The sequence below is a fragment of the Vulpes lagopus genome, chromosome 10 (genome assembly GCF_018345385.1).
Source record: "Vulpes lagopus strain Blue_001 chromosome 10, ASM1834538v1, whole genome shotgun sequence".
In the NCBI taxonomy this organism is placed as follows: Eukaryota; Metazoa; Chordata; class Mammalia; order Carnivora; family Canidae; genus Vulpes; species Vulpes lagopus.
The window spans coordinates 59623259-59645742 of NC_054833.1; the positions used below are offsets into that span (position 1 = coordinate 59623259).

The following is a 22484-nucleotide window of genomic DNA, read 5'->3' on the forward strand; positions in this document are numbered from 1 at the left end:
CACTCCCCAGATGGAAGAAAAGTAACTGTTGTTAAATTTTCTGTCTGTAACATATGATTTTCTGTACATATATGTGTGTTTGTGTAGCCCCCTACATTTGTAGATTTAGTTACAGAGGAGTGATGTCCATATAAGAGGTTGTAGTTTAGAATCTAGAATGTATACCATTTAATTTTTTTCTTTCACATCATCGAACCATATAGTTTGGTGACCTGCATTTTTTTGACCTAGCATTGATTGCATTCTGAGTATTTTCCCATGCTGTTAAAGAACTCGAATTTGTTTTTAATGGCTGCGTAATACTTCTCATTTAATTGTATCATTTATCTAGCTAGTTCCCTACTGGCAGACATTTAGACCAGCTCTGGGGGGCAAAGTCAGGGCTCTGTGGCAGTGACTGGCAGGATGAAGTCATCAAGAAGGGAGCACGTGATCGTGTTGCTCTTGGACCTCAGATTTCTCAGGTCTCTGTCCAAATGATGCTTTCCAGGCAGCCACTCTACCATGGGCCAGGAAGAGGAGTAGTTACAGAGAGCAAGTGCATTTCTTGTTGTGAGTCGAGTGATGCTAAATGACCGTTTCTCTCTCTCTCTCTCTTTTTTTCTCCCTTCCCTTCCCCCTCTCTGGTCCGGTCACCCCCACAGGGCAGTAAACGGCTTTGACCCAGCGCCTCCTCCTCCTGGTCTGGGCTCCTCACGGCCGTCGTCAGCACCGGGTATGCTGCCTCTCAGTGTGTGAGTGCCCGGCCTCCAGGTGGGGGCTCCTGCCCTCCTCCAACAGCCCAGGACGCCCACGCCTCACCCCTTGGTGCCTGGGCCCAGCCTGGGCCCCTGCGTCTGCCTCCCCATGGCCGGCAGAGGGCAGGCTGCATGCAGTGGCGGCTGCCGGGCCCTGTCCAGCCCCAGGACTCTGCGCGATATCAATGCTGGCTCTTTTCTCTTCTCGCCGTGGTGCCGTTGGTTTCACATGATTGCACTTTTGTGGGTCACAAGGTGATACGTACGTGTATTCCTTGGTCACTGGATGCAGAAGTACCCATTCATCACACCTGCCTCATAGCTCCCACCCTGCTGTACTGATAGGATTTAGTTGTGTTTAAGACATTGCAGATGTTCTAGAAGTTCTCCCCCAGATCAGGTCAACATGTGCCCTCTTCCCGAGTTCCCACCCAGGCATCTCCAGTGCTCACGATCATGTGTCCCCAGCTCCACTCTTCCCAGTTTGGCCTGTTGCTGGCACAGAGTCAGGAAGGTCACTGAATTAGGGAACATTTTCTGCACCTTCTGATTTTACTTTCGCAGTTATCATTCCATAGACTTGCCTCCCAGAGCAGCGAGATGCCCATCTGGACCCCAGGTAGCAGGAGCTGCTGAGGCCAGGGCACACACAGCGCTGGGTCTCCTCCTCCACGTGCCTCCACATGGGGAGCAGGGGCCACCTCCTCGCCAGCTTTCTGGTCCTTCAGTTAAGTGACATCTTTCAGAGCGTTTTGTTTTGCCTTCGGAGGGCCTGTCCAGTTGTGTTAGGAAGGGTCAAGTGGCCTGAGTCAGGGGCTGGCAGGCGCCGGCTCCTGGGAGGCAGACCGGCCATACGTGGTTGTTTTTGTGTGTCCTTCGATTACTCTCATGCTGCATTTACTGTTTACATTTGTTTTATTGTACATAGGTTTGTAAACATTATTGCCTAAGATATTTATATATAACTTGGGCTTTGTAGCTTTTATTTATTCAGAATTCATATGGCATGTTCATGACTGATGGTGTCCTACTCTGGGCAGCTGTATAGGATCATCATGTGGTTAAAAGAGGAAAAAAAGAAAATATTTCCCCTCAAAAAAATCTTTTAATGTGGAAACAATAAATTTCACAGAAAACAAAGGATGGAGGGTTGCTTTATTGGGTTTCTGCCAGCCCGAGTGAGAAGACTCGGGAGTTCCAAAGCCGGGTTCAGACCTGCTGCTTCTGCTCTGACACAGGCATGTGGATGGACAGCAGCCACAGACTGAGGCAAAGAAAAGTCCAGTGGCTTCTCGAGGTGTCTGGTGCCCCTAGCCAGCATTCTCATGCTGACCCCTGGTGCTGGTTTCTGCTCGCAGCTGTGATTTCCAAGAGTGCCCTGAGAATGGCCTGGCCTTGCCTGACAGTTTGGGAGGAGGGACTGGGACGTTGGGGGAGGCTGTGTGCTAGGTTGTCGATTCAGGAGCCAGTCGGCCTGCTGCACTGCCTTTCATGACACATGTCCGTGTTCTGGGAGTGGGAGTTACCTGGGTCTGGGCTCCTCTCCTCTTTCCTAAAAATGGAGGCTGGGTGAGGAGGCATCCTTGTTGGTCATTTTCCTGTGACCTAGAGCATCTCTGAAACCTGCTCCTACAACTATTCCAGATGAGACCTGAGGTAAATATGGTAGCTCTTTTTCAGTTTTAAGGGAGAGCACTAACCTTGAGTGACTATTAACATTGTGGATTTCCTTAATTGGATAGTTCTGAGAACAGAACACAGCTTTTTAGTGCTGGTGTCTGCAGACTGAGTGGGGTTTGTGCCACGTGAGCTTAGGATTTGGAGTCTCGTGTCATCCTGTGGTGCTTCTGTCTGCTGGGGCCCACAGGTGTTATGTTAGGGTTTCCTGTCAGCTCGAAGTCTTCCCCGAGGGAAATGAGGGGATCAAATTTGCTGCCCCCATCCTGCCTGGGTCATGATTGTGGGTAGGAGGCCTGGGCAGTCATGGGTTCCCTGGCAGGTGCTTGGACTGCAGTCCTTTGAGAGAGGTCTGAATGAGCTCAGAGCCCCACTGTTTCCTGTAAGTGGACGATGGAGTTAAGAAACACTTTCATTTCAAAAAATAAAGATTGCTTTATCTAGGGGAAAAAAATCAAATTCTACTGTCACCTAGAATTTAGGGGAATAGGTACACTTTGGTGTCACCAAATTATCCTCTAGGTCTGGGGTCCATGTAACAATGTGACACGCTATGAAAACTCTTCTCTTTTCCCCTTTTGGGAAACTTGCCCATGGTAGTAAGAGCAAATAAAATAATCTCGACAGCAAATAACATGAATGTCTCATGGCTGGGGAATGGTCAGGATGACTTATCCACAGGGCCATTGTGTGCAGATATGCCAATATATGGGAATGGAAGTGGCTGTTGGGAAATAGTGGACACAGATGAATGGCTTTATTTTTAGAGATTTTATTTATTTATGAGAGAGAGAGAGGGGCAGAAACACAGGCAGAGGGAGAAGGAGGCTCCCTGTGGGGAGCCTGATGTGGGACTCGATCTAGGATCCCAGAATCACGCCCTGAGCGAAGGGCAGATGCTCCACCACTGAGCCACCCAGGCGTCCTGATGAATGGCTTTATTAAAAAAAAAAAAAAAGATGTAAATGTTTTGTGAGTCCTCTAAATTTTTCTATAAAGTTGCCCAGATTCGGGATCCCTGGGTGGTGCAGCTGTTTGGCGCCTGCCTTTGGCCCAGGGTGCGATCCTGGGGACCCGGGATTGAATCCCACATCGGGCTCCCGGTGCATAGAGCCTGCTTCTCCCTCTGCCTGTGTCTCTGCCTCTCTCTCTCTCTCTCTCTCTCTCTCTCTCTCTGTGACTATCATAAATAAATAAAAATTAAAAAAAATTTAAAGTTGCCCAGATTCATTTTTTTTTTTCCCAAATTCACTTTTTAAAATGGAAGTAATGAAATTGGTTTTCCTGGATTGTCCAAATTGGCCTGAAGACCTGGGGTGAGAAGCTTGGAGATTTCAGCCAGTAGCACAGGGCAGGGGCTCTCTGACCTGCTGGGTGACCAGCCATCACCCTTGAGGAAGTTAAAAATACAGGTCCTCCCAGGCTCTGCCCCTGTACCGGCCTAGTGAGGGGCAAATTTGCTACAATCCCAGACCCAGCACTTAGGAGGCACACCTTTATTCGGTGAACCATTAAGGAAAATGTGCCAGTCAGAACCATGGAAACGCTCGTTTATAAACTTTTTATATTTACCGAAAGAGCTTTACTTAGGCTTTAGACAGATTTTCATATCGCACTTCATAATTAAAAAGTAAAATGTAAGAGATATTCCTAAAACTTTGCATTGTGATTTGGTGCTCTGAACGGTTTGGGCCAGGTTGTCTCTGTTTTCCCAAACTGTTCTCTGTGCTGTGGTGAGTGCTTGGGGACGCAGCACTTCTGGAAAGCGTATTCTGCTGTTGGCTCCAGAAATTTCCTCCCAAGCTGCTGATAATCATTCTGCAAGAACTGATGGGCTCTCTTGACCTTACTAGGAGGAGCCCGGCCGTGGCAACCATGGCACAATGGCCCCCCCACTGATGGCGGTTGTGGGAGGCCTGAGATTTTACATATGTGAGAACACGGGCATCTTAGAACCTACGCGGTGTGGTGCTTGGAGGGATGGAGTGCTGTTTCCATCAGACCTGCTGTGTCATACATGACATCACTAAATGAGGTCTGGTGACATCCAGGCAGCAGAGGCAGAGCCATTAGGCTCCTTTGGAAAAATAGATCTCGCTGGCATTAACTAATCAAACGTGAATTCTAGTTGTAGTAAAGGTGGAAGGACGTGTTCCCACTCTTTTGCATAATTACAGCTACTGTGGTCTTTGGCATCATCGTGTCCATATACTGAGTCCATATACTGAGTCCATATACCATCGTGTCCATATACTGAAACATTACTGAGTGTTTCATACTCAATTTCCAGCAAGGAGAATCGTGTCCCATGATTTGCCAGGTTCCCATAGGCCAGCTGGCTGTACTAGGAAATGGGAGTGCCCCGCCTGGTCCTTGCAGCCGGCACAGGGCACAGCACCCCAGCACATTTGGGAAGGCTCCTGGTGTAGACGTTGCCCTCACAGAGTGACGAGGAAGCCTGTGTGGATAGGGGCTCTCCTCGAGTCTCAGCTGTGGGCTCTCTGTCTTGCCTGGAACCCGGGGAGAGAAGTCAGCTTCTCCACTTTCCTAAAGGTTCCATCCTGTGGCCTGTTGCAGCATGGCTTTTGTCAGGTTCCACCCGGACAGGACACGGTGTTTCCTGGAGTGTGACAGACGTGAGCGCATTAATTCCCTGGTCTTGACACAGACCCGTGTCCCGGCAACACTGGCTTCAGGAGGCAGGGCCACAGGTCAGACCCAGAGCCATAGGGAGGGCCGGCCGGGAGATGGCTTGGCTGTCTGGTTCATACTTCATCTAAGGTGGAGTTTCCAGGGATGGGGCAGATTGGTGACGGTAAGGGACTGTGACAGGGCTCTGGTCTGATGTCTGGGCTCCAGAAGTATACCTTCTGGCCAGCCCGGCTAGGAATGGGTGTGTTTTCCTCAGTAAAGCAAATGAAGATGATCCCTGGGACATCTGCTGTGATGTGGTGGGGACAGACAGGGCATTTCGTGTGGGAAGCAGAGTGAACACTCCCGCAGAGCCTCAACGCATCTCCGCTCCATCTCAACAAGCACTGGGCCTGAAGTCTTCCTGATGATGCGCTGCACTGCTGCTGGGTGGCAACCCGCTGGCTTCTCTGAGTCTCCAACACACTAGGAGCCCAGCTCCCATAAACCCTCTTCCTGGGGCTCTCAGTGCCCAACAAAGGCTTTATGAACTGCCTTTCCCTGGACCACAAAGCAGTGGTTTGTCACGTGAAGTGAGGTTCCTTCTGGTTAGCATCTCTGTAGAAACAGGAACTGGGACAATTCCATGCAGATCATGTTTCTCCTGACTAGGCTGGCACAGGACAGCTAAGCTGGCGGCAGACAGTGCTGGCGTTAACACCCCCTAAACCAGCCAACAGGGAGGAACTCTTACTTTCTGAGGGAAGCCAGACACACCTGGGTAAGACCCTGGATACAAGGGTGAGGACACGCGAGAGGGCATCCTGCACTTTTGCCTGTGTTTTTCACATCCCCACCACGGCCAAGCAGCATGGCCAAGCAATACCAGCCTGGCCTGAGAACATCATAGAATATTGAAAACAACAAAAATCCGCATTCTCTATGGGATCATACGTTGTCCTAGTGTTTCATTCCAGACTATCTGAATTGGCCCACACTGGAGAGGCCGCTCTAGGATCTCCCTGAATTCTCCCCCAAGCATCTTCAGCATGCATCCTGCCCGAGAGCATAGTCTGAAACAAAACGCTGATCTAGTAATGAGCTGCGCTGGTCCATGACCAGAACCCTCCCGAAGGGTTCATCCTGCAGCCCTAAATGGCTCCCTTGTCCACTAACGGCTGGGTGTCTGGCCCCAGTGGCCCTGTCCTTCCCCCACACATCTGCATGCTGAGGCCACTGCGAGAACAGGACTCGGAGCCAAGACCGCCCAGAGAGCTAGCCTGTGTCTGCCAGATTCTGGGACCACAGCGCCCTCAGCAACCGTGGGCCTGGCCTCTGCATTTTTAAGTCTGTGGGGTGCCCAGCCTCCAATCAGATCACAGAAGGTGAGAAGATAGATGCCACATTCACGTGATTATTCTTGTTTATTGAGGTCTGTTTATTTTCAACGGGTGCTTTTTCCTCCGAGTAAACAGAGCAGGCGTAAATATCTATAATGAATAAATTTATTGTCTTACAAAAATCATTGTCTAGAAATATGGGAATACAAGAAAAAAGATATTTGCAGTCAGGTGTCTGGTGGTCAACAGCCAGTACAATTCATAAAGGGGGAAAACCAAAGATTCCAAACCCACATGACAAATTCTTCCTAACAGGTGTTAAAGCTTTTAACCCAAAAGGTTTGTTTTTCAAGCACGTTGCAGAGGATCAAGGATTTATAATTAACACTGATTCATTGTCACTGAATGTTTATAATACCACTTCGACTAGAGAGGTACATGATATGAAGCACAGTTGAATTGTTACAGAGGCAAATAATATATTTAACATTGTCTTAGTACTGTAGTGTCTAAGGCACTTTCTGTAATGTCAGTTTGCTTAACTATCAACCAAAAACAGAATGCTAAATGTTCACTGTAACACTGTCCAAAGGGAAGGAGAAATGAAAAAGGATTCACATCCACTGGCATATCAACATTCAGGCAGATGGCATCTGTTCTGGAGGATCCGTAAACCTCCCGGACAAACTTGGAATAAGTGTGGGACACAAAACCAATATTTTTCCATTTTGGGCTCAAAGCAGTGGCTGAATTTGCAAGGTCAGCATGCGAGCCTGGCTGGAGAGGGAGGGCCCCCTACTGGCCCGGTGAGTGCCCTGTGGCTGCTTGCTCCTGGGGCGAGGGGGCAGCGTGCTGGCCAAGCCAGAGGGCATGGGGTTGGCGCGATGGCTGCCACCTGCGGCCTCGTGGCCGCTGTCCCTTCAGTGCACAGGCCAGCCCTGGCCGGGGACGCTTCACAGGAAGAGATGCGGGGACAACCACCAACTCGAGGGTGGGAGGGGTGCGGGGGCCCCAAGTGGATGCTGCAGACCCACTCCTCATCTTGCCAAAGCCCCCTTCACAGTTTGCTCACTGAAATAGTGTTGATCGTCATCGGAGGAAGGACAGGGAGATGCAAGTGTGGGTCAGGTTCCACAATGTGCTAAGAGACTCGACGTGGCTGAGGAGTCGGGGCCACATCAACACAGAACGAAGTTACCTGTCTGTAGACAGAGCGCATGCAGAGAGAGCGGCCACCATGGGGCTGCCCCAAGAACCCAGCCACCGGCCACGAGGATCTGGAGTTGGTCTGCAAAGGGGTTCTCTTAACATGGATTATAAAATGGTCTCTGGATGAGTATATGGAAAATAGATGCAAGGAGGAGACTCTGCTGAGTAGGTGTGTGTTCTGTGTGTATATATAGAAAAAGGGGAGCAGTTGTACTTAAATCTGAAGCAGGATACGGTATGTGTGGGCTGGAAAGCTGTAAGACACGGTTGATCTGTCAGGAAGCCCAAAGCTTGCCCAGTTCCTAAATGTCGGAGGCCCCCAGGGCAGGCCGGCGCCGGCCGAGTACCTGCATGTCCCGCTGTGTCGCCTCCGCTGGCTTCCTGGGGCTCTACTCCGACTGCGGCGGCTGTGTCTCGTTGACGTCACTGGTCTTACTCTCCGTGTCATCGTCTGACAGCTCCAGGGAGGCTCCCTCGATGTGTAGCTGGCGCCGGCCCGATCGGCTGGATGAGAAGCTTATGGGGCCACCTCGTCTGGGGGATGGGAAGTGGACACGTGTGGATAAAGTTGGTGATGTGTTCCACTGTCTAGGGGCCCCCAAACCTGCACCCCTTCCTCAGGACACGACCTAGGGATGGGGGGTTGGGATTCGGGAAGGCCCTGTGCTGCTCCAGTGCCACCTGGCCAGCACACAGCAGACCCTGGGCAGTGCTCAGAGGGCTGGGTGGCTGCGTGCAGGGATGGGATGTCATGGGAACAGGCGGGGCTCTAGGGAGGGCAGATAGTCCTCATTTAGGTTTTGTGGGCCACGTAAGGTCTGTTGCACATTGTTTTGGCTCTTGTACAGCCCTTTGTGAGTGTAAAAAACCCTTCTTAGCTCACTGTGCAGAAAGCAGGGCACCGACACACTTTGACCAACGGGCTACCATCCGCCGACACCTGTGTTAACCTGTTCTTGGCAGGGGCGATGGGTGGCTTTCACTCCCACCTGTCCCCACTGTGGGAGGAGGGCCAAGGGCACCAGGTGGCACCAGGAGCTGCTGCCCTGCTTTTCCCAGAGGCTGGGACCTCCGCACAGGGATGGGACACCTGACCTGGCTCTCAGGCCTCCTGCCATCCTGGTGGAGTCTACTCTGCACAGCACAGAAAGGGAGTGGGCCTGGGCCGCCTGTGCTGGAAATCCTGACCGGATAAACGCACAGCGATCCCGGAGCCAGAGGGAAGAACTACGGGGATCTGAGGAATCCTCTGGGCCAAATGCAAAGCGACAAATGCAGCTGTTTTCACAAAGCTTGGGGCTCTGCGACCCAGCGCCTCTTGTGGGACATCCCCATCCAGACCCTAACCCGGGTCGCTTACCTCAGCCGGTTCTTCAGCGTGCTGACCTCACGGCTCAGGCCCTCGTTGGCCTCCGTGGCATCGTCCAGTTCCCGCTGGAGCTTACGCCGAGATGCGTTGGCACGCGTGGCTTCCTCCTCTGCCTCCTCCAGCTGCCGCTTGAGCTGCTTCATCCTGGCGTTGGCCTTCTCCATCTGGGGGATGAGTCGCACCAGCCGAGTCAGACCAGACGGGAGAATTCGGTGTTGGCATGGCCATATCCCGAGCATGTCCCCGACAAATGTGTATGTGTGTGCATGCGTGCGCGTGCACACACACACAAACACACACATGGCGGGGGTGGGGGGTGGATGGTCTGAGGCCTTCTCATCAGCCTGCCAGTCCCAGCACAGCCAGTGTCTACAAAGCAAACTGCTAAAGGAAATCTAATGTCAAATCCTATTTTCACCCTCGTGTTTTCGGTAGGGAAAAAAAACATACAATTGAGTAGCTTCACATGAGTGACCTAGGGGATTAAGAGCAGGAACCGATTCCTGCAGAATACAAAAGAGCCAGAGGGGGGCACAGTCTCCCACCCCAGGAGGTGGTACAATTGGTTTTGTACCTCTATTCAGCACGGGTGTTTCGGATGTTACGCTTTGATTCAAGTACAAAGACACCCTGGAAGAGCGAATGCAAGAATGCAGCAATGCAGATGCTGGCCAGCGCCTCGCAGGTCGCTCACGTCTGCCCAGAGCTGCCCTCAGTGGTGCTAGGTCCTGGGGGTGGGATAGGGAGAGCCAAGGGCCTCGGCATTCTCCGCCCTGGCCACCTTCCCTCCCAGCATCTGCAGGGGCCACGTGTCATCACAGCAGAGTGGGGAGGCCCAGAGGGAAAGCACGGGCCCCCCTAGGCAGCAGGCACTGTGGACCCGGCCATGGCAACCAGTCCCATTAGAGTAGCCCCTTGATGCTCAGACCAGGGTGTGGCTGGGTGCAGACGAGGGAGACCAGGCGGGTCCCGCACACAGGGCCAGTGCCCAGTGAGTGCTGACAATGCCCAGGACTGTGTTCTGGGCACTTAGGAGAGTGAGTGTCACAGGCAGAGGTGTCCTCCCCCATGGGGCACACATGCTCTGGAGAAAACCACTAACTGTAAGACTGCGTTCAGGCCTCTGGTCCAGGCTCCCCACTGCCTATGTTGGCTGCCCTGGGAGAGCCCTGAGGGTGGGGGCTGTGTCACAAACATCTCTGTGTCTGCTGAGGACAACAAACAGCACGTTTGCTAGAACACAAGTGTTAGTTTCAAACAGCATCTTCATGTCGCTAGTCAGATGGTGACACTTGGGCTCATTGTGCATGAGTGTCCTTGCTGAGTAAAGCTGCTCTAAGGCGGGAGGCATCGTCATCCTGCTCTTTCCCCTTCCTTACCTGTTCTTTATACTGATCCGCATGTCGACGCTCATCTTCAACCTGCATGAAGATCTCTTTCAGCTTTTTCTCTGTGCGACGGACTAGTTTGTTGGCAGCTGCTCGTTCCCTATTAAAACGACCAACGTGTTAGTTTTGGCAACTCCAGAAATGACGGTGGAATGGGGAAACTATTTTTTTTAGTCTTTTGTCTCTGGAAGAGGACACACGCTGGAATGCCTTCCCAGACCTCTCTGACCACAACAATATAATTAACATGGCCCAGAAACTCTTCCTTTCTGATGTAACATATCCTAATGCAGGTGGGTAGAAAAAGCGCATTCGTTATTCCTTCACACACAGAGGTCAATCGTGTTGGTGGCCTTCTGAAGATCACAGCGACCTGCCCCAGGGGCATCTGGGGGGCTCAGCTGGTGAAGCGCCTGGCTCTTGGTTTTGGCTTACATCATGATCTCAGGGTCCCGGGATCAAGCCCTGCGTTGGGCTCCCTGCTCAGTGGGGAGTCTGCTTCTTCCTCCCCCTGCTCATCCGCTTGGTCTCCTTCACTCTCTCAAAATCTTTTTTTTTTTTTAAAATAAGCTACCTGCCTATATATTCAAATCTTCTGCGGATAAAAACCATAATTAGTCACTCTCATTACCTAACTTTTTAGCATGGAAACCCAAACAAACCGATTTGTTAACTGTTTTAGGTTAAAATTCATGGGCTGTCGCAGCTACTGATGAAACAGAAAAAAAAAAAAAATCTCACACTCCCTGTTTAGTTAAAGCCAAGCAAGTAAGCATGCTTCCTGAAAGGCCCACGCTGGCCATGCCGAAGAGAAGGAACTTAGTGCTACGGAAAACAGTCTTTTTTGTTCCTTCTCAAATGTTACCAAGAATGGCCAGTCCCTGCAGTTGGCTGGAAAGGGTAGGTCACAATGACTGTGACGGCGAATAAGCCCTATTCTCTGAGTGCAGTGGGGTCTGCAGAGTGGGAGACTGAGGAAGCGGGGCCTGGGTGGATGCTGGGGGCCCTGCAATCCTGGGCCCCCAGCTGCCCATCGGGAGGGCAAACGTGAAGCTCTGCTCTAACCCAGGGTGGGGTCAGTGGCCTCTAGAGCTGCCTGTGCAGCTCTCCAGATGCTTTACTACAACACAACGGGAAATGCCGGGCAGTCCTTTCCTATAGGAGAAGAAAAGCTGTTTGGTCAAACTGCATTTCCTCTCTGCCAACCAGCTGTAGCATTTCGTGTGATGTCAGCCACTTGGGACATTGACTGGGGAGAGCACCTCTGGCACCCAAGGAGGTCAAGGGCACAGTAGGGTTAGCCCGCAGGTGAGCCAGCCATCCCTAAGGGCTCACAACACCTCAGTCTCCCGTTCTGGGTACGTCTGTCCCTGTCGTAGCTTCCCAGGCTAAGGGAGCCCTTGCAGGGCCGCGGAGTGTGGGTTGTGTCTGACTCACAGGCTCAGCCCGGACCTGGCCTGCAGCAGATGCAGGAAGTTTGGGTTTACGACAGCAAGACCCTCTTACTTGGCTTCCTGCTCCAGCTGCTCCTCTAGCTGCCCAATCTTGGCTTCCAGGGCGGAGATGGTAGCCTTGAACTTGGACTTCACGGCGCCCTCCAGTTCCTGCAGCTTGGCCTTCAGCTCCTTGTTCTGCCGCTCTAGCTGCTGGCGTGCGTTGTCACTTTTCTGGGCGGCGCTGCGCTCAGCCGCGAGCTCGGCGTTCAGCGTGTCCACCTGGAGAGGAGAGCCGGGTTTAGTCACTTGGGCCGGCGGGCACCACAGCCCTTCCCAGGCGACAGGCCGCTGCGCGGGCCACCTGCAGCGTGGTCTTGCGGAAGCGGTCATTGAGCAGCTCCATGTTGCTCTGCTCCTCTTCCAGCTCCTCCTCCAGCTGCGCGATCCGTGCCTCCAGACGCCGCTTCTCATCCAGCAGTGCAGACCTGGCCGGGGCAGGAAGAGAGGGAGATGACTCAACACTGGGTCTGCCCGGCCTGGGGGTTGGGGGTGGGGTGGGGGATGCAGGGGGGCTGCTCCACACCAGCATCATTCTTGATTGTTGACTTTCCCCCTGCTCCCGTCCCCCAGCCCGTCAGCAAGTCCTGGTGATGACACTTCCAAGCCTCCAATGCTAGTGAGGGCTCTGTCACTTCGCGCTGGACCACCTCGGTCCCCTTCCAGCTGGCCTCCCTGCTGCACTCCATCTGCCCTCTGCAGACAGCGGCCATGGTGACCTTCCACAAGGGCAAAGTGACCCCAGTACGCCCTAGCTTAGATTCCACTGGGTTTCCAGTGCACTGAGATAAAACGTCAGCCCTCATCCAGGCTACACAAGGGATGTTGGTCTTAAGGGATCTGCTTGCCAAACCGAATGACCTGGAGGGTGAAGACTTAACTGGGTTAGTTTCAGGTGTATTTCCTTCCCGCCTAGTGTGGGAATGACTGACCCGCGGGGGTGTGACCTACTGGGTTGTGCTCAAGGCAGTTTGGAAGCCCAGCATCCTCTTTGCCCAGACTTGGAACAGAGGAGCAGACCAACCTGACTTCCAGATGTCTGATCGCCTGCCTTTCCCCGGGGGCGGTGGGCATGCCCCAAGGGGGACAGACCACAGGTGCCCAAGAGGACAGATGGGACTGCTCCAGGTCTCTCGCCCGCCCTGGCCCACTGGCTGCCGGGAGACTCACTTGCCAGAGGCGCTGTTGGCGATCTCGTCAGCCAGCTCATCTCTCTCCTGCTCGGCGTGGCGGCGCGCTCGCTCAGATGAGGCCAGTTCCTAAGGAAGACGAGACGGGATTGAAGCTCTGGTGAAGCATCTACTCCATGGTGAGGTCTGACCTTGCCCTGCTGGCTGCAGCCTCCGTGGATCCAGCTCACTCTGTACCTCAAGCTGCTGTTAGATTTGAGAAACGAAGCCAGCCAGCCAGGCAGTGTGCTCTTGTCAACATCCTATGAAAAACTGACCCCAGAGGGGAGTCCTGGTCTGTGTAAGTGCTTTGCTGTCACTTCCAATTTAAGAGACAGCTTTATTCCTGCCCTCCTGAGAAAGCTGGGGTTTCTTAATCACAGACTGAGCATGAACTTTATTCAAACCCAGAACTAGACCAGCTCATGGTCTTGGCATGACTCTATCACATACACGGATACACGGGTCATACAGTTTGGAGGAAGGACACTAGTTAGACCAGAAACATCAAAGGCCCCAGGAAACTGGGCCGTTGTGCGGCACAGTCAGGATCACAGTGCCTGTGAGGAGGAGGGGGGCGAGTGTGAGGCCTCGGGCTTTGCGGTGAGCAGGGCCGCCTCCCAAAAAGGCATGGAGGGGGTGCAGGACACACGGTTCTGCACCTGCCAGTTCTGCAGGAAGAATGGCCCTGTGGCAGCCCTTCCATGGATTTGTTTGGAAAGAGGACCTGCCCCAGGAAGCAGCCAGGGCACATTTCTCACCACCCATGGGTAAAGGCAGAGCTACTCTCAGGATGTGAGAGTACCATTTCCTTTTTTTTTTTTTTAAATTTTTTTTTTTTTTTTTTTTAAATTTTTGTTTATTTATGATAGTCACACAGAGAGAGAGAGGCAGAGACATAGGCAGAGGGAGAAGCAGGCTCCATGCACCGGGAGTCCGACGTGGGATTTGATCCCGGGTCTCCAGGATCACGCCCTAGGCCAAAGGAAGGTGCTAAACCGCTGCGCCACCCAGGGTTCCCAAGAGAGTACCATTTCCATGAGCGTATGGATGAAGTGGCTTGCCAAGTCTAAGGCTGGTCGACAGCGGAGAGTCGGGGTCCTGACACCTCCCTATCTGGTGCCTCTTCCCCTGCAGCTAGCCCTCCCAAAAGATCTCTATTTGACAAGGGTACAGCTTTAAGATGCCTGTGGGGCAGGGCTGCATAAAAAGGATTTCACCTGTGTGCATGGCATGCAGGTTACATTAGTGCCCAGGATGTAGGCCAGAGGCCCTTGCACGTGGGACAGAGTGAGCCTGACTGTGAGGGCAGCTGGTAGGATGCTCTGGGCCTGACCCAAGGGCCGGCCTTAGGTGTTCCATCCTCCCGGGCCTAGCAAGGTGCCCTTCCTGTCCACCTGCTGGGTGAGCTGCAGACAAGAGAGAGGGGAGGAGCCTGGGGCCTGTGAGCTGAAGGACAAAGGGGTCTGGGGGGAGAGAGAGAGAGAGAGAAAAAGAGAGGGAGGTGGAGGGAAGGGTGGGGCTTGCTTTCTCTGTGGGATGGCTTCTCCCTCTTGCAGCAAACCCCTGTCTGAAGGCCTGGAATACACACTTTCTGAAGAGGCTGCGTTGCTGCTGGGCTTGGGTACAGAGGCAGTGCCCTGGCCCTCAGGGCCCCGTCCCCTGTGTGTGTAGCCCTGTAAGCTCTATCATGAGCATCTACTTTTGCTGAGGAATGCATATTCTTTTAAGCACTTGGAGTATTTTTAAAGATGGACCACATGCTAGGCCCTAACGCTGCTCTGCTCTCAATATTCTTAGCCATGATGCAATAAAACGGAAACCAGCTATGAAAAGCAAAAAACAAAACCAAACAAAAAACAAACCCAAAAGTCACATATTGGAAGCTTATACCACACTTTTAGACTATTCATGGAATAAAGAAGAAACCATCATTGAAATTAGAAAAATTTAGAACTAGGGGCACCTGGGTGGTTCAGTTGGTTGAGCAGTTGAGTGGGTGATCTCTGAGTCGTGGGATCAAGTCCCACATCAGGCTCTGTACTCAATGAGGAGTCTGCTTCAGATTCTCTCCCTCTGCCCCATCCACCTCTCACTCTCTAAAATAAATCTTTTTTAAAAATTTAAAAGATGGCAATGAGAGCACAGATTTTTGCAGGACACAGTGAACACAGGAGAGGAATTTCCAGTGTTCTAGGAGAATGAGACGAGAAAAGCCTAAAAAATTAATGTGTGCAACTCAAGAAGTCAGAAAAAAAAGATTCAAAGGAAATAAAGACAAGAGGGGAGAAAAAAATCAATGAAATTGGAAATAAAGAAGGATCCAAACCAAAAGCTGCCTCTTGGAGGAAGCCAAGGGTCTGCTCAGTGTTTACTCACCTGGTCTTCAGTTCCTTCCATTCCGAACACTGAGGGAATTCCCTTCCTTTCTTGCAAGGTCTACCCCTCATTTACAGTTGTCTTTGCTAACACCAAATCCAACATTTCTAGATGGTGGTAGCTTTTTTCTCATATTAATTCGTAATCATATCTCAACTTGAGTTGCTTTTATCTTTCTCAATTGGAATAAATGTTGATCACTGTTTATACAGAAATGTGTGTACACATTGAATATGTACAGTTCCTTTGTATGTCAGTTAACCTCAATAAAACCATTATAATGTGTGTATGTGTTCTGGTGTGCCCACCATGGATAGAACCCCAGACCCTCTGTATCCCTTCTTTAGTCCCTCTTCCTGAGAACTTACAAACGAGATAAACGAAAGAATCCATCACAAGATGATTCACTTAGGAACTCAATGAAACCTACTTTTCCCCTTGTAAGCATCATATGCATAAACAGGGCCATCTCAGGACACTAAGATTAGAGTTAACAGTCCTGATGCTTACCTAAACTACAGAAACACCACTGCCTTTGTTTACACACGGAACGAGGCCTGGAAAGTTGCCTGAGCAAGTACTAATCCAAGCCTCAGCCTTTGGTCAGGTAGAGAATTGTATATGAGCAGTGTCATAGGCTGGACTGAGTGGTAAGATGGTCCAGTATCTTATTACAAATGGGCAGTGAAATTGTATACTAGGCTATAAAGACAGTGACACGTATTTCCTTGCCCCTGGAGAAATTTTAAGGGGTAAATATATATATTTTTTAAAGATTTTATTTATTTATTCATAGAGACACAGAGAGAGAGAGAGGGGCAGAGGCACAGGCAGAGGGAGAAGCAGGCTCCACGCAGGGAGCCCGATGTGGGACTTGATCCAGGGTCCCCAGGATCAAACCCTGGGCTGCAGGCGGTGCTAAACTGCTGCGCCACTGGGGCTGACGGGTAAATATTTTTTGAATAAATGGATGAATAAGTACACCAACCTCCTGCAATTGAAGGATTTCTGCTTCCAGACTCTTCAGTTTCTTTTCACTCTCTTTGGATTGAGCAAAAATCTCATCCCGGGATGCACGAGCTTCTTCTAATTCACGTTGGTAATCCTTCATCTGAGCCTAAAATTAAGTGGGAAGAAGGTTTTAGAGTAGTTTTCATTGTTAGATTTTAAACATGTATTTTTTTTCAGATTGTAAAAGTAATATATAGCCATTGGAAACATAAAAATAAATGGAAATGATGAAGGTATTACACGAAAACATTTAGAATAATATCCCTTATGAACATGGATGCAAAAATCCTCAGCAAATCCCACAACAAATTACGAACATAACAGCAAACTGAATCCATGAGCATATAAAAAAGAATTACACTGTATATTTATATACCATTATATCCCAACATCCAAGTAGGATTTATCTGAGGAATGCAAAACCTAAAAATGAATTAGTATAGCTGTAGGATCATCTCAAAAATGCAGAGGCAGCACTGGACAAAATCTAAAACACCCTTTCATTATAAAAACACTTAAGGAAATAAATAGATTTCCTTTAACTCTGATAAATGGCAACCACAAAAAACCCTAGCTAGGGCAGCCCGGGTGGCTCAGTGGTTTAGCGCCGCCTTCAGCCCAGGGCCCGATCCTGGAGACCTGGGATTGAGTCCCATGTCGGGCTCCCTGCATGGAGCCTGCTTCTCCCTCTGCCTCTCTCTCTCTCATAAATAAATACAATCTTGAAAAAACAAACCCTAGCTAATATCATACTTAGTGGTTCAAAGACTGAATGCTTTCCTCCTAAGATCAACAACGAAGCAGGAATGTCTGACTTTGCCACTTTTGTTTAACACTATCGTGGAGAGTCTTGTCAAAGTAATTACATCAAGACAAGACCAAAAAAAAGACATCCAGATTAGAAAGGCTTTAGGCAAAAATAACCAGCTTGATTTGCTGATAATATGATCTGGTATACTGAACATCCTAAGGAATCCAGCAAGGTTATAAGATACAAGATCAGTATACAAAAATCAATTGTATTTCCATACACTATAAACATTCAAAAAATTAGGAAAGCAGTCACCCACCCTGATAAGCATCAAAACCAGTAAAATATTTAGGTATAAATTTAGTTAAAGTAGTATCTGACTTGCACACCAAAGATACAAAATATCACTGAAAAAAGAACCGCTAAATAACTGGAAGGATCATTATGTTCATGCCCTGGAGGACAATACTGTTAAGATGGTGGTCCTTTCCAAATCAGTCCACCTAAGTCAACACATTATCAACATTCAAGCTGGCTTCCTTTCCCTCTCATTACAGAAATTGACAAGTTGATCCTAAAATTCATATGGAATTATAAGGAACAGCTAAACAATCTTGAAAAAAGAATAAAGCTAGAGAGTCACATTTCCCAATTTCAAAACTTACAGAGCCACAGCAATCAAGACTGTGATTCTGGTCTAAGGAAAGACACAGAGATCAATGGAATAGAACGGAGTCCAGAAATAAACACCTAAGTCTATGTCAGTAGATTTTTGACAGGAATGCCAAGACCATTCAATTTCACAAGAAGCATCCAGAATACATACAGATACATCACAACTCTGTTTATTAAAGAAATCAATTGAGACGAGCAGAGGGTTGAAAGATATTTTTCCCAAATAAGATAATGGGCAGAAGCACATGAAAAGATGTTTGTCATCAGTCCTTAGGGAAACGCAAATTAAAACTACAATGAAATACCACTTCACGCCCACTGGGATGACTATAAAAGATGGGCAAGAACAAATACTGGTGAGGATGTAGCGACACTGGAGTCCTCATACTAAAACGGGACAGTCGCCGTGGAAAGGTCTGGCCGTTCCTCAAGGTTAAACAGAATCACCATATAACCCAGCACCTCCACTCGTAGGTACGGGCATACCCGAGGATTGAAAGCACGTGTCCACACAAATGTTCATGAATGCTCACAGCAGCAGTATTCTTAGTAGCTGAAAAGCCAACCCAAATGGCCATAGCTGATGCATGGAAATGTGGTGCATCCATACAATGGAATATTCTTCAGTAATAAAAAGGAACAAAGCACTCATTCAGGCTACAGCACACGGAGGCAAAGCAGCCAGTCCGCAAAGCCACGTTTGCTAGGATTCCATTTATATGGATGTCCAGCTCAGGCAAATCTAGAGCGACAAAGTGGATTTGTGGTTGATCAGCGCTGGACGCAGCAGACCATGGTGGGGGGGGGACAGCTAATGGCACAGGGTTTCTTTTCAAGGGAGTCAGAATGTCCAAACTTAGTGGTGAGTCTGTACAGTCCTGTGAATATACTAAAATATACTCAAAATACTTTAAATAGGTAGGTCGCACGGCCTGTGAATTACATCTCCCTAAAGCCGTGATGTAAATACAGCCTAACTGATGTTCTCTACCAGGTGCTTCATAACCTTTGTAATTATCTCATCCAAATAAAAGCTTTGTACTTAAGCTTTTTTAAAAAGTAGAAGGAAGCAAATAAATTACTTCTGAACCCATTATCCAGAGTTGACTTTTCCTTTTAAAGGTTTTCCTTTTTTTTTTTTTTTTTTTTAATATACACGTGTGTGGGCTTGAGCAAAGCTGCCCTACGCTGCTTCCTCACTCAGGCTCTATCGCCGTGTCCTCCCCAGCATCGAAATGCCTGGTGGTCAAATACATTTCAGCTCTGATCTTTGTATAAAAATACTTCTTCTCATCTCTGTATTTTGCTAGAACACATTCTTAAGATGTGGAATCACCACAGTCAGAGAAATGGATGTTTTCTAAAGCGTTTGTCACAAATGACCAGTGTCCCCCCAGAGAAGCTGTGCCTTTTACGAGAGAGGGCCCATGACATCCTGCCAGGAACTGGGAGTTATCCTAGAAATCACCTTGACATCATGATAGTGACAGCTGGCACAGCATTCAAGTAGCAGAAGTGCCGATGAAATCAGACTGGGAAGAGGACTGAAGCTCATGGCCAAAGCCACCTTCCTCCCGGGTGGCTCCACATTGTCACCGGGGGCTGTTTGGAGCCCTGAAAGCTTGACCCCCCCCTCCTCCCCCCCCTCCCCCCCGTGGATGCTGTGTGACCCCCTGCTCTGTCCAGGACCTGCTAGGTGGGGCCACGCACATCCTGCAGACACGACAGATGCACTGTGGTCCTTCCAGCCTTTGTCCCAAGCCACGGCCCAGGTCACAGGCTTGGTCCCCACAGGGCCACGGGACACCCTCAAGGACGCGGCCACACATACCTGAAGCTTGCGAAGCTGCTTGATCACTTCGTCCCGCGCTTTGTTCGCAGCCTCAATCTGGGCTTCAAGGTCCTTCAGGTCTATTTCCAGTTTCTTTTTAGAAGCGACCGCCAGCGCCCGCTGCTTCCGCTCATCTTCCAGCTCTGCCTCCAGCTCCCGCACCTGGTGGGTGGCATCAGGTTAGGCCTGCTGGGACCCAGGTGTCCCCTCATGGGGCCAGGCAGCCTGTCACTACAGAGGGTTACTGTGGGGGGCTCCCTACTGCCAAGTAGGTATTATTAATGGAATAATAATAACAGCTGAACTGTGTTCAGGGAGGTCTTTAAACAGTGGCGCCTCATATGCACCGTTCCCACAGCCTACCCATGAGGGCACATGGGAAGGCAGAGTCCTTGGTTTCAAGGTCACAGACAAGGTGACACCATACAGGTGAAAGCTCGGAGACATTTTCATTTTCTTTGTTTTTCTTTCTTCGTATTTTTAAAAAGTTTTATTTGAATTTAGTTAATTAACATATAACGTATTATTGGTTTTGGAGGTAGGTCAGTGAATCATTAGTCTTATATCACACCCAGTGCTCATCATATCATGTGCCCTCCTTCATGGTCACCGGGAGATATTTTCTCGGGGTGGTTTCCTGTGGGGGCACTCAGGTGACCTATAGAGAGGCCCATGTGGCAGGGAGCTGGGGTCTCAGGCCAGGACCCCGGTGGGGGGGTGGGGGTGGACAGCCAGCCTGGATGCCGGGCTTCTGGGCCAAGTCAGGCCTTCAGACAATGCACCCTGCCACATCAATTCAGAATTCTGGACCCACAGAAACTGGGAGTTAAGTGAGTTCTGCTCTAAGTCACTAAGTCTGAGGTAATTAGTTATCGAGCAATAAATGGTTAATATATTAAATATCAGTACAATGAAAACAACAAATCTATCCCAGATCCAAGATTTGACACCACGAACTTCAAAGGACTGCCAAAATATCCATAATTTGTTTTTAAAAGTGAACTTAGAAATTAGACCTACATTCAGAAAAGTATACAAAATTGTAAGTGCCCAGCAACATTTTTAAAACCAAAACCAAAACCAAAAAAAAAAAAAAAAAGAATCATCTGGCTTTTTTTCCTTTTCAAAGTGATTTCATGAGGACATGTGATGTCACCTTCAGAAAAGTGGAGACCCCTCATCAGGTGTGTATGGCTTCTCTCCTTTACCCACATGTTTGCAACCAAGAATTGGAACTGTACTATGTATCCTCTGGGGATCCCACTGAGGAGTATGGAATAAGCGGTAAACATTCTGGCTTGTAAGCATCACTGGTGGTGTTTGGGAAACAGGAAATCAAGAACAAGTAAGCTAAATTTTAAAGAATAATCAAATGATCGACTAAATTAGTTTTACTTCTGCTAACATGTTCTGACATGAATGGACAAGACATTGACCCACAGGCAGACTTCGAGAACAAACATGTTCCCATTCCCAAGACCATGCTTCCTCCCACCTACCTGCTTAACCAGGAGCCGCTTCTTCTCTTCATTCTGCTCGTCCCTGGTTTGTAAGTCCCTCTCAAACTGGGCCTTCATGGCCTGCATGTTGACTTCCAGGCGAAGCTTGGCGTCTTCTGTGGCCTGAAGCTCGTCCTCCAGCTCTTCCAGCTGTGTCCTCATCTCCTCCACCTGTTGCTCCAGGGCCCGCTTCGATTTTTCAAGCTCGTGCACCTGGACCATGGGACACAGCAGGGAAGAGATGACCCTGGCAGAGCCATAGACAAGGACTAGGACAGCCATCTGTGTCGTCTTCGGTTAGAAGCCCCCACACGGCACGAAGGCCGCTCTGGTCCCTCCCAGGCCAGCTTCCCCACACATCACGGTCCTTCCCTATCCTGCTCCAGCCTCCGCTCCTCCTCATTTTGGAGTAAGCCATTAGAGAACAGTAGGGAGCTCTTTACTGACGTGCTCTGTAATCAAGAGCAATTCTCCAGTGACCCTGAGGCCCAGTGAGCTCTGGGAGCCAAAGAACAATGAGAGGAGTGCAATGTCAGAGGTGCTGGTCTGCAGAATGGCCACCTGCCTGCTGTCAGTGTGTGAAAGGTGCTACGGTATGTCCCGTCTTGCTCTGGGCAAGATGGCTCGTACCAAAAATGCACGTGGAAGCTTTTACATATTAAGGTGTAGGCCCGTGAAGCAGCATACAGGTAACACAGGCCTGGGCTTTCTCTGGGCAAAGATCCTCATCACCAACCTCCATCTACCGCTTCCACCCCACGTCCCCTCTCATCCACCCCAGAGACACCCTGGAGGTAGCAGGTGCAGGTGCTGTGCTTCCCCTTGGGGGTTCATGGCTGCGCCAGTTCTCATGCAGCAACGGGACAGACGCCTGGCATGAGGCAGCCCTGCAGGTCTCCTCAGGGTCTGGTGCTTCTCAAAAGAAATGTGTGTGGAATTAATGTGTGACTGTTGATTAGTCTAGTGAATGACTAAGGGAAGAAGAAAACAACAGAGCACCTGGCTGGCTCTTGACCTCAGGGTTGTGAGTTCAAGCCTTATGTTGGGCAGAGAGCTTGCTTGATTAAAAAAAAAAAAAACAAATCCCAAAACAATGAAAGCAACTGTGGAGTTCTTCCTCTATATTTTACTGTGTAATCACAGCCATTTCTGCTGTAGGTGGCCTCTTGTCCAGGGGGCTGATCCCCTGGGCTGCAGGAGACCCAACGGGAAGTTAGGATGGTCTTCCCCCTTTAGGACGTGGTCAGAGAGCCCACATCCCATGAAAAGGAGACTTGATGTTTTCAAAGCATATGTGCCATAGTGTTGTGAAATAGGGGGAGTGT

At 49.8% G+C, this 22484-nt stretch overlaps 2 protein-coding genes across 8 annotated transcripts in view; one reads left to right on the top strand and one right to left on the bottom strand.

Moving 5' to 3' along the window:
• Nucleotides 1-1877, top strand: part of NDEL1 (nudE neurodevelopment protein 1 like 1) — a 50638-nt gene extending 48761 nt beyond the window's left edge. For all 3 annotated transcript variants that reach the window (XM_041771838.1, XM_041771837.1, XM_041771836.1), the window contains one exon: nucleotides 645-1877. In XM_041771838.1, the coding sequence (XP_041627772.1) occupies nucleotides 645-738 (94 nt within the window). In that variant the 3' untranslated portion in view covers nucleotides 739-1877. The remainder of the gene's footprint in view (nucleotides 1-644) is intronic.
• A 4655-nt stretch (nucleotides 1878-6532) lies between these two features.
• The window catches only part of MYH10 (myosin heavy chain 10), a 123389-nt gene continuing 107437 nt past the window's right edge, over nucleotides 6533-22484 (bottom strand). For all 5 annotated transcript variants that reach the window (XM_041770848.1, XM_041770849.1, XM_041770850.1 and 2 more), the window contains 9 exons: nucleotides 21160-21372; nucleotides 19661-19822; nucleotides 16381-16509; nucleotides 13015-13103; nucleotides 12149-12272; nucleotides 11858-12066; nucleotides 10343-10451; nucleotides 8955-9127; nucleotides 6533-8128 (listed from right to left, as the gene is read on the bottom strand). In XM_041770848.1, the coding sequence (XP_041626782.1) occupies nucleotides 7984-8128; nucleotides 8955-9127; nucleotides 10343-10451; nucleotides 11858-12066; nucleotides 12149-12272; nucleotides 13015-13103; nucleotides 16381-16509; nucleotides 19661-19822; nucleotides 21160-21372 (1353 nt within the window). In that variant the 3' untranslated portion in view covers nucleotides 6533-7983. The remainder of the gene's footprint in view (nucleotides 8129-8954; nucleotides 9128-10342; nucleotides 10452-11857; nucleotides 12067-12148; nucleotides 12273-13014; nucleotides 13104-16380; nucleotides 16510-19660; nucleotides 19823-21159; nucleotides 21373-22484) is intronic.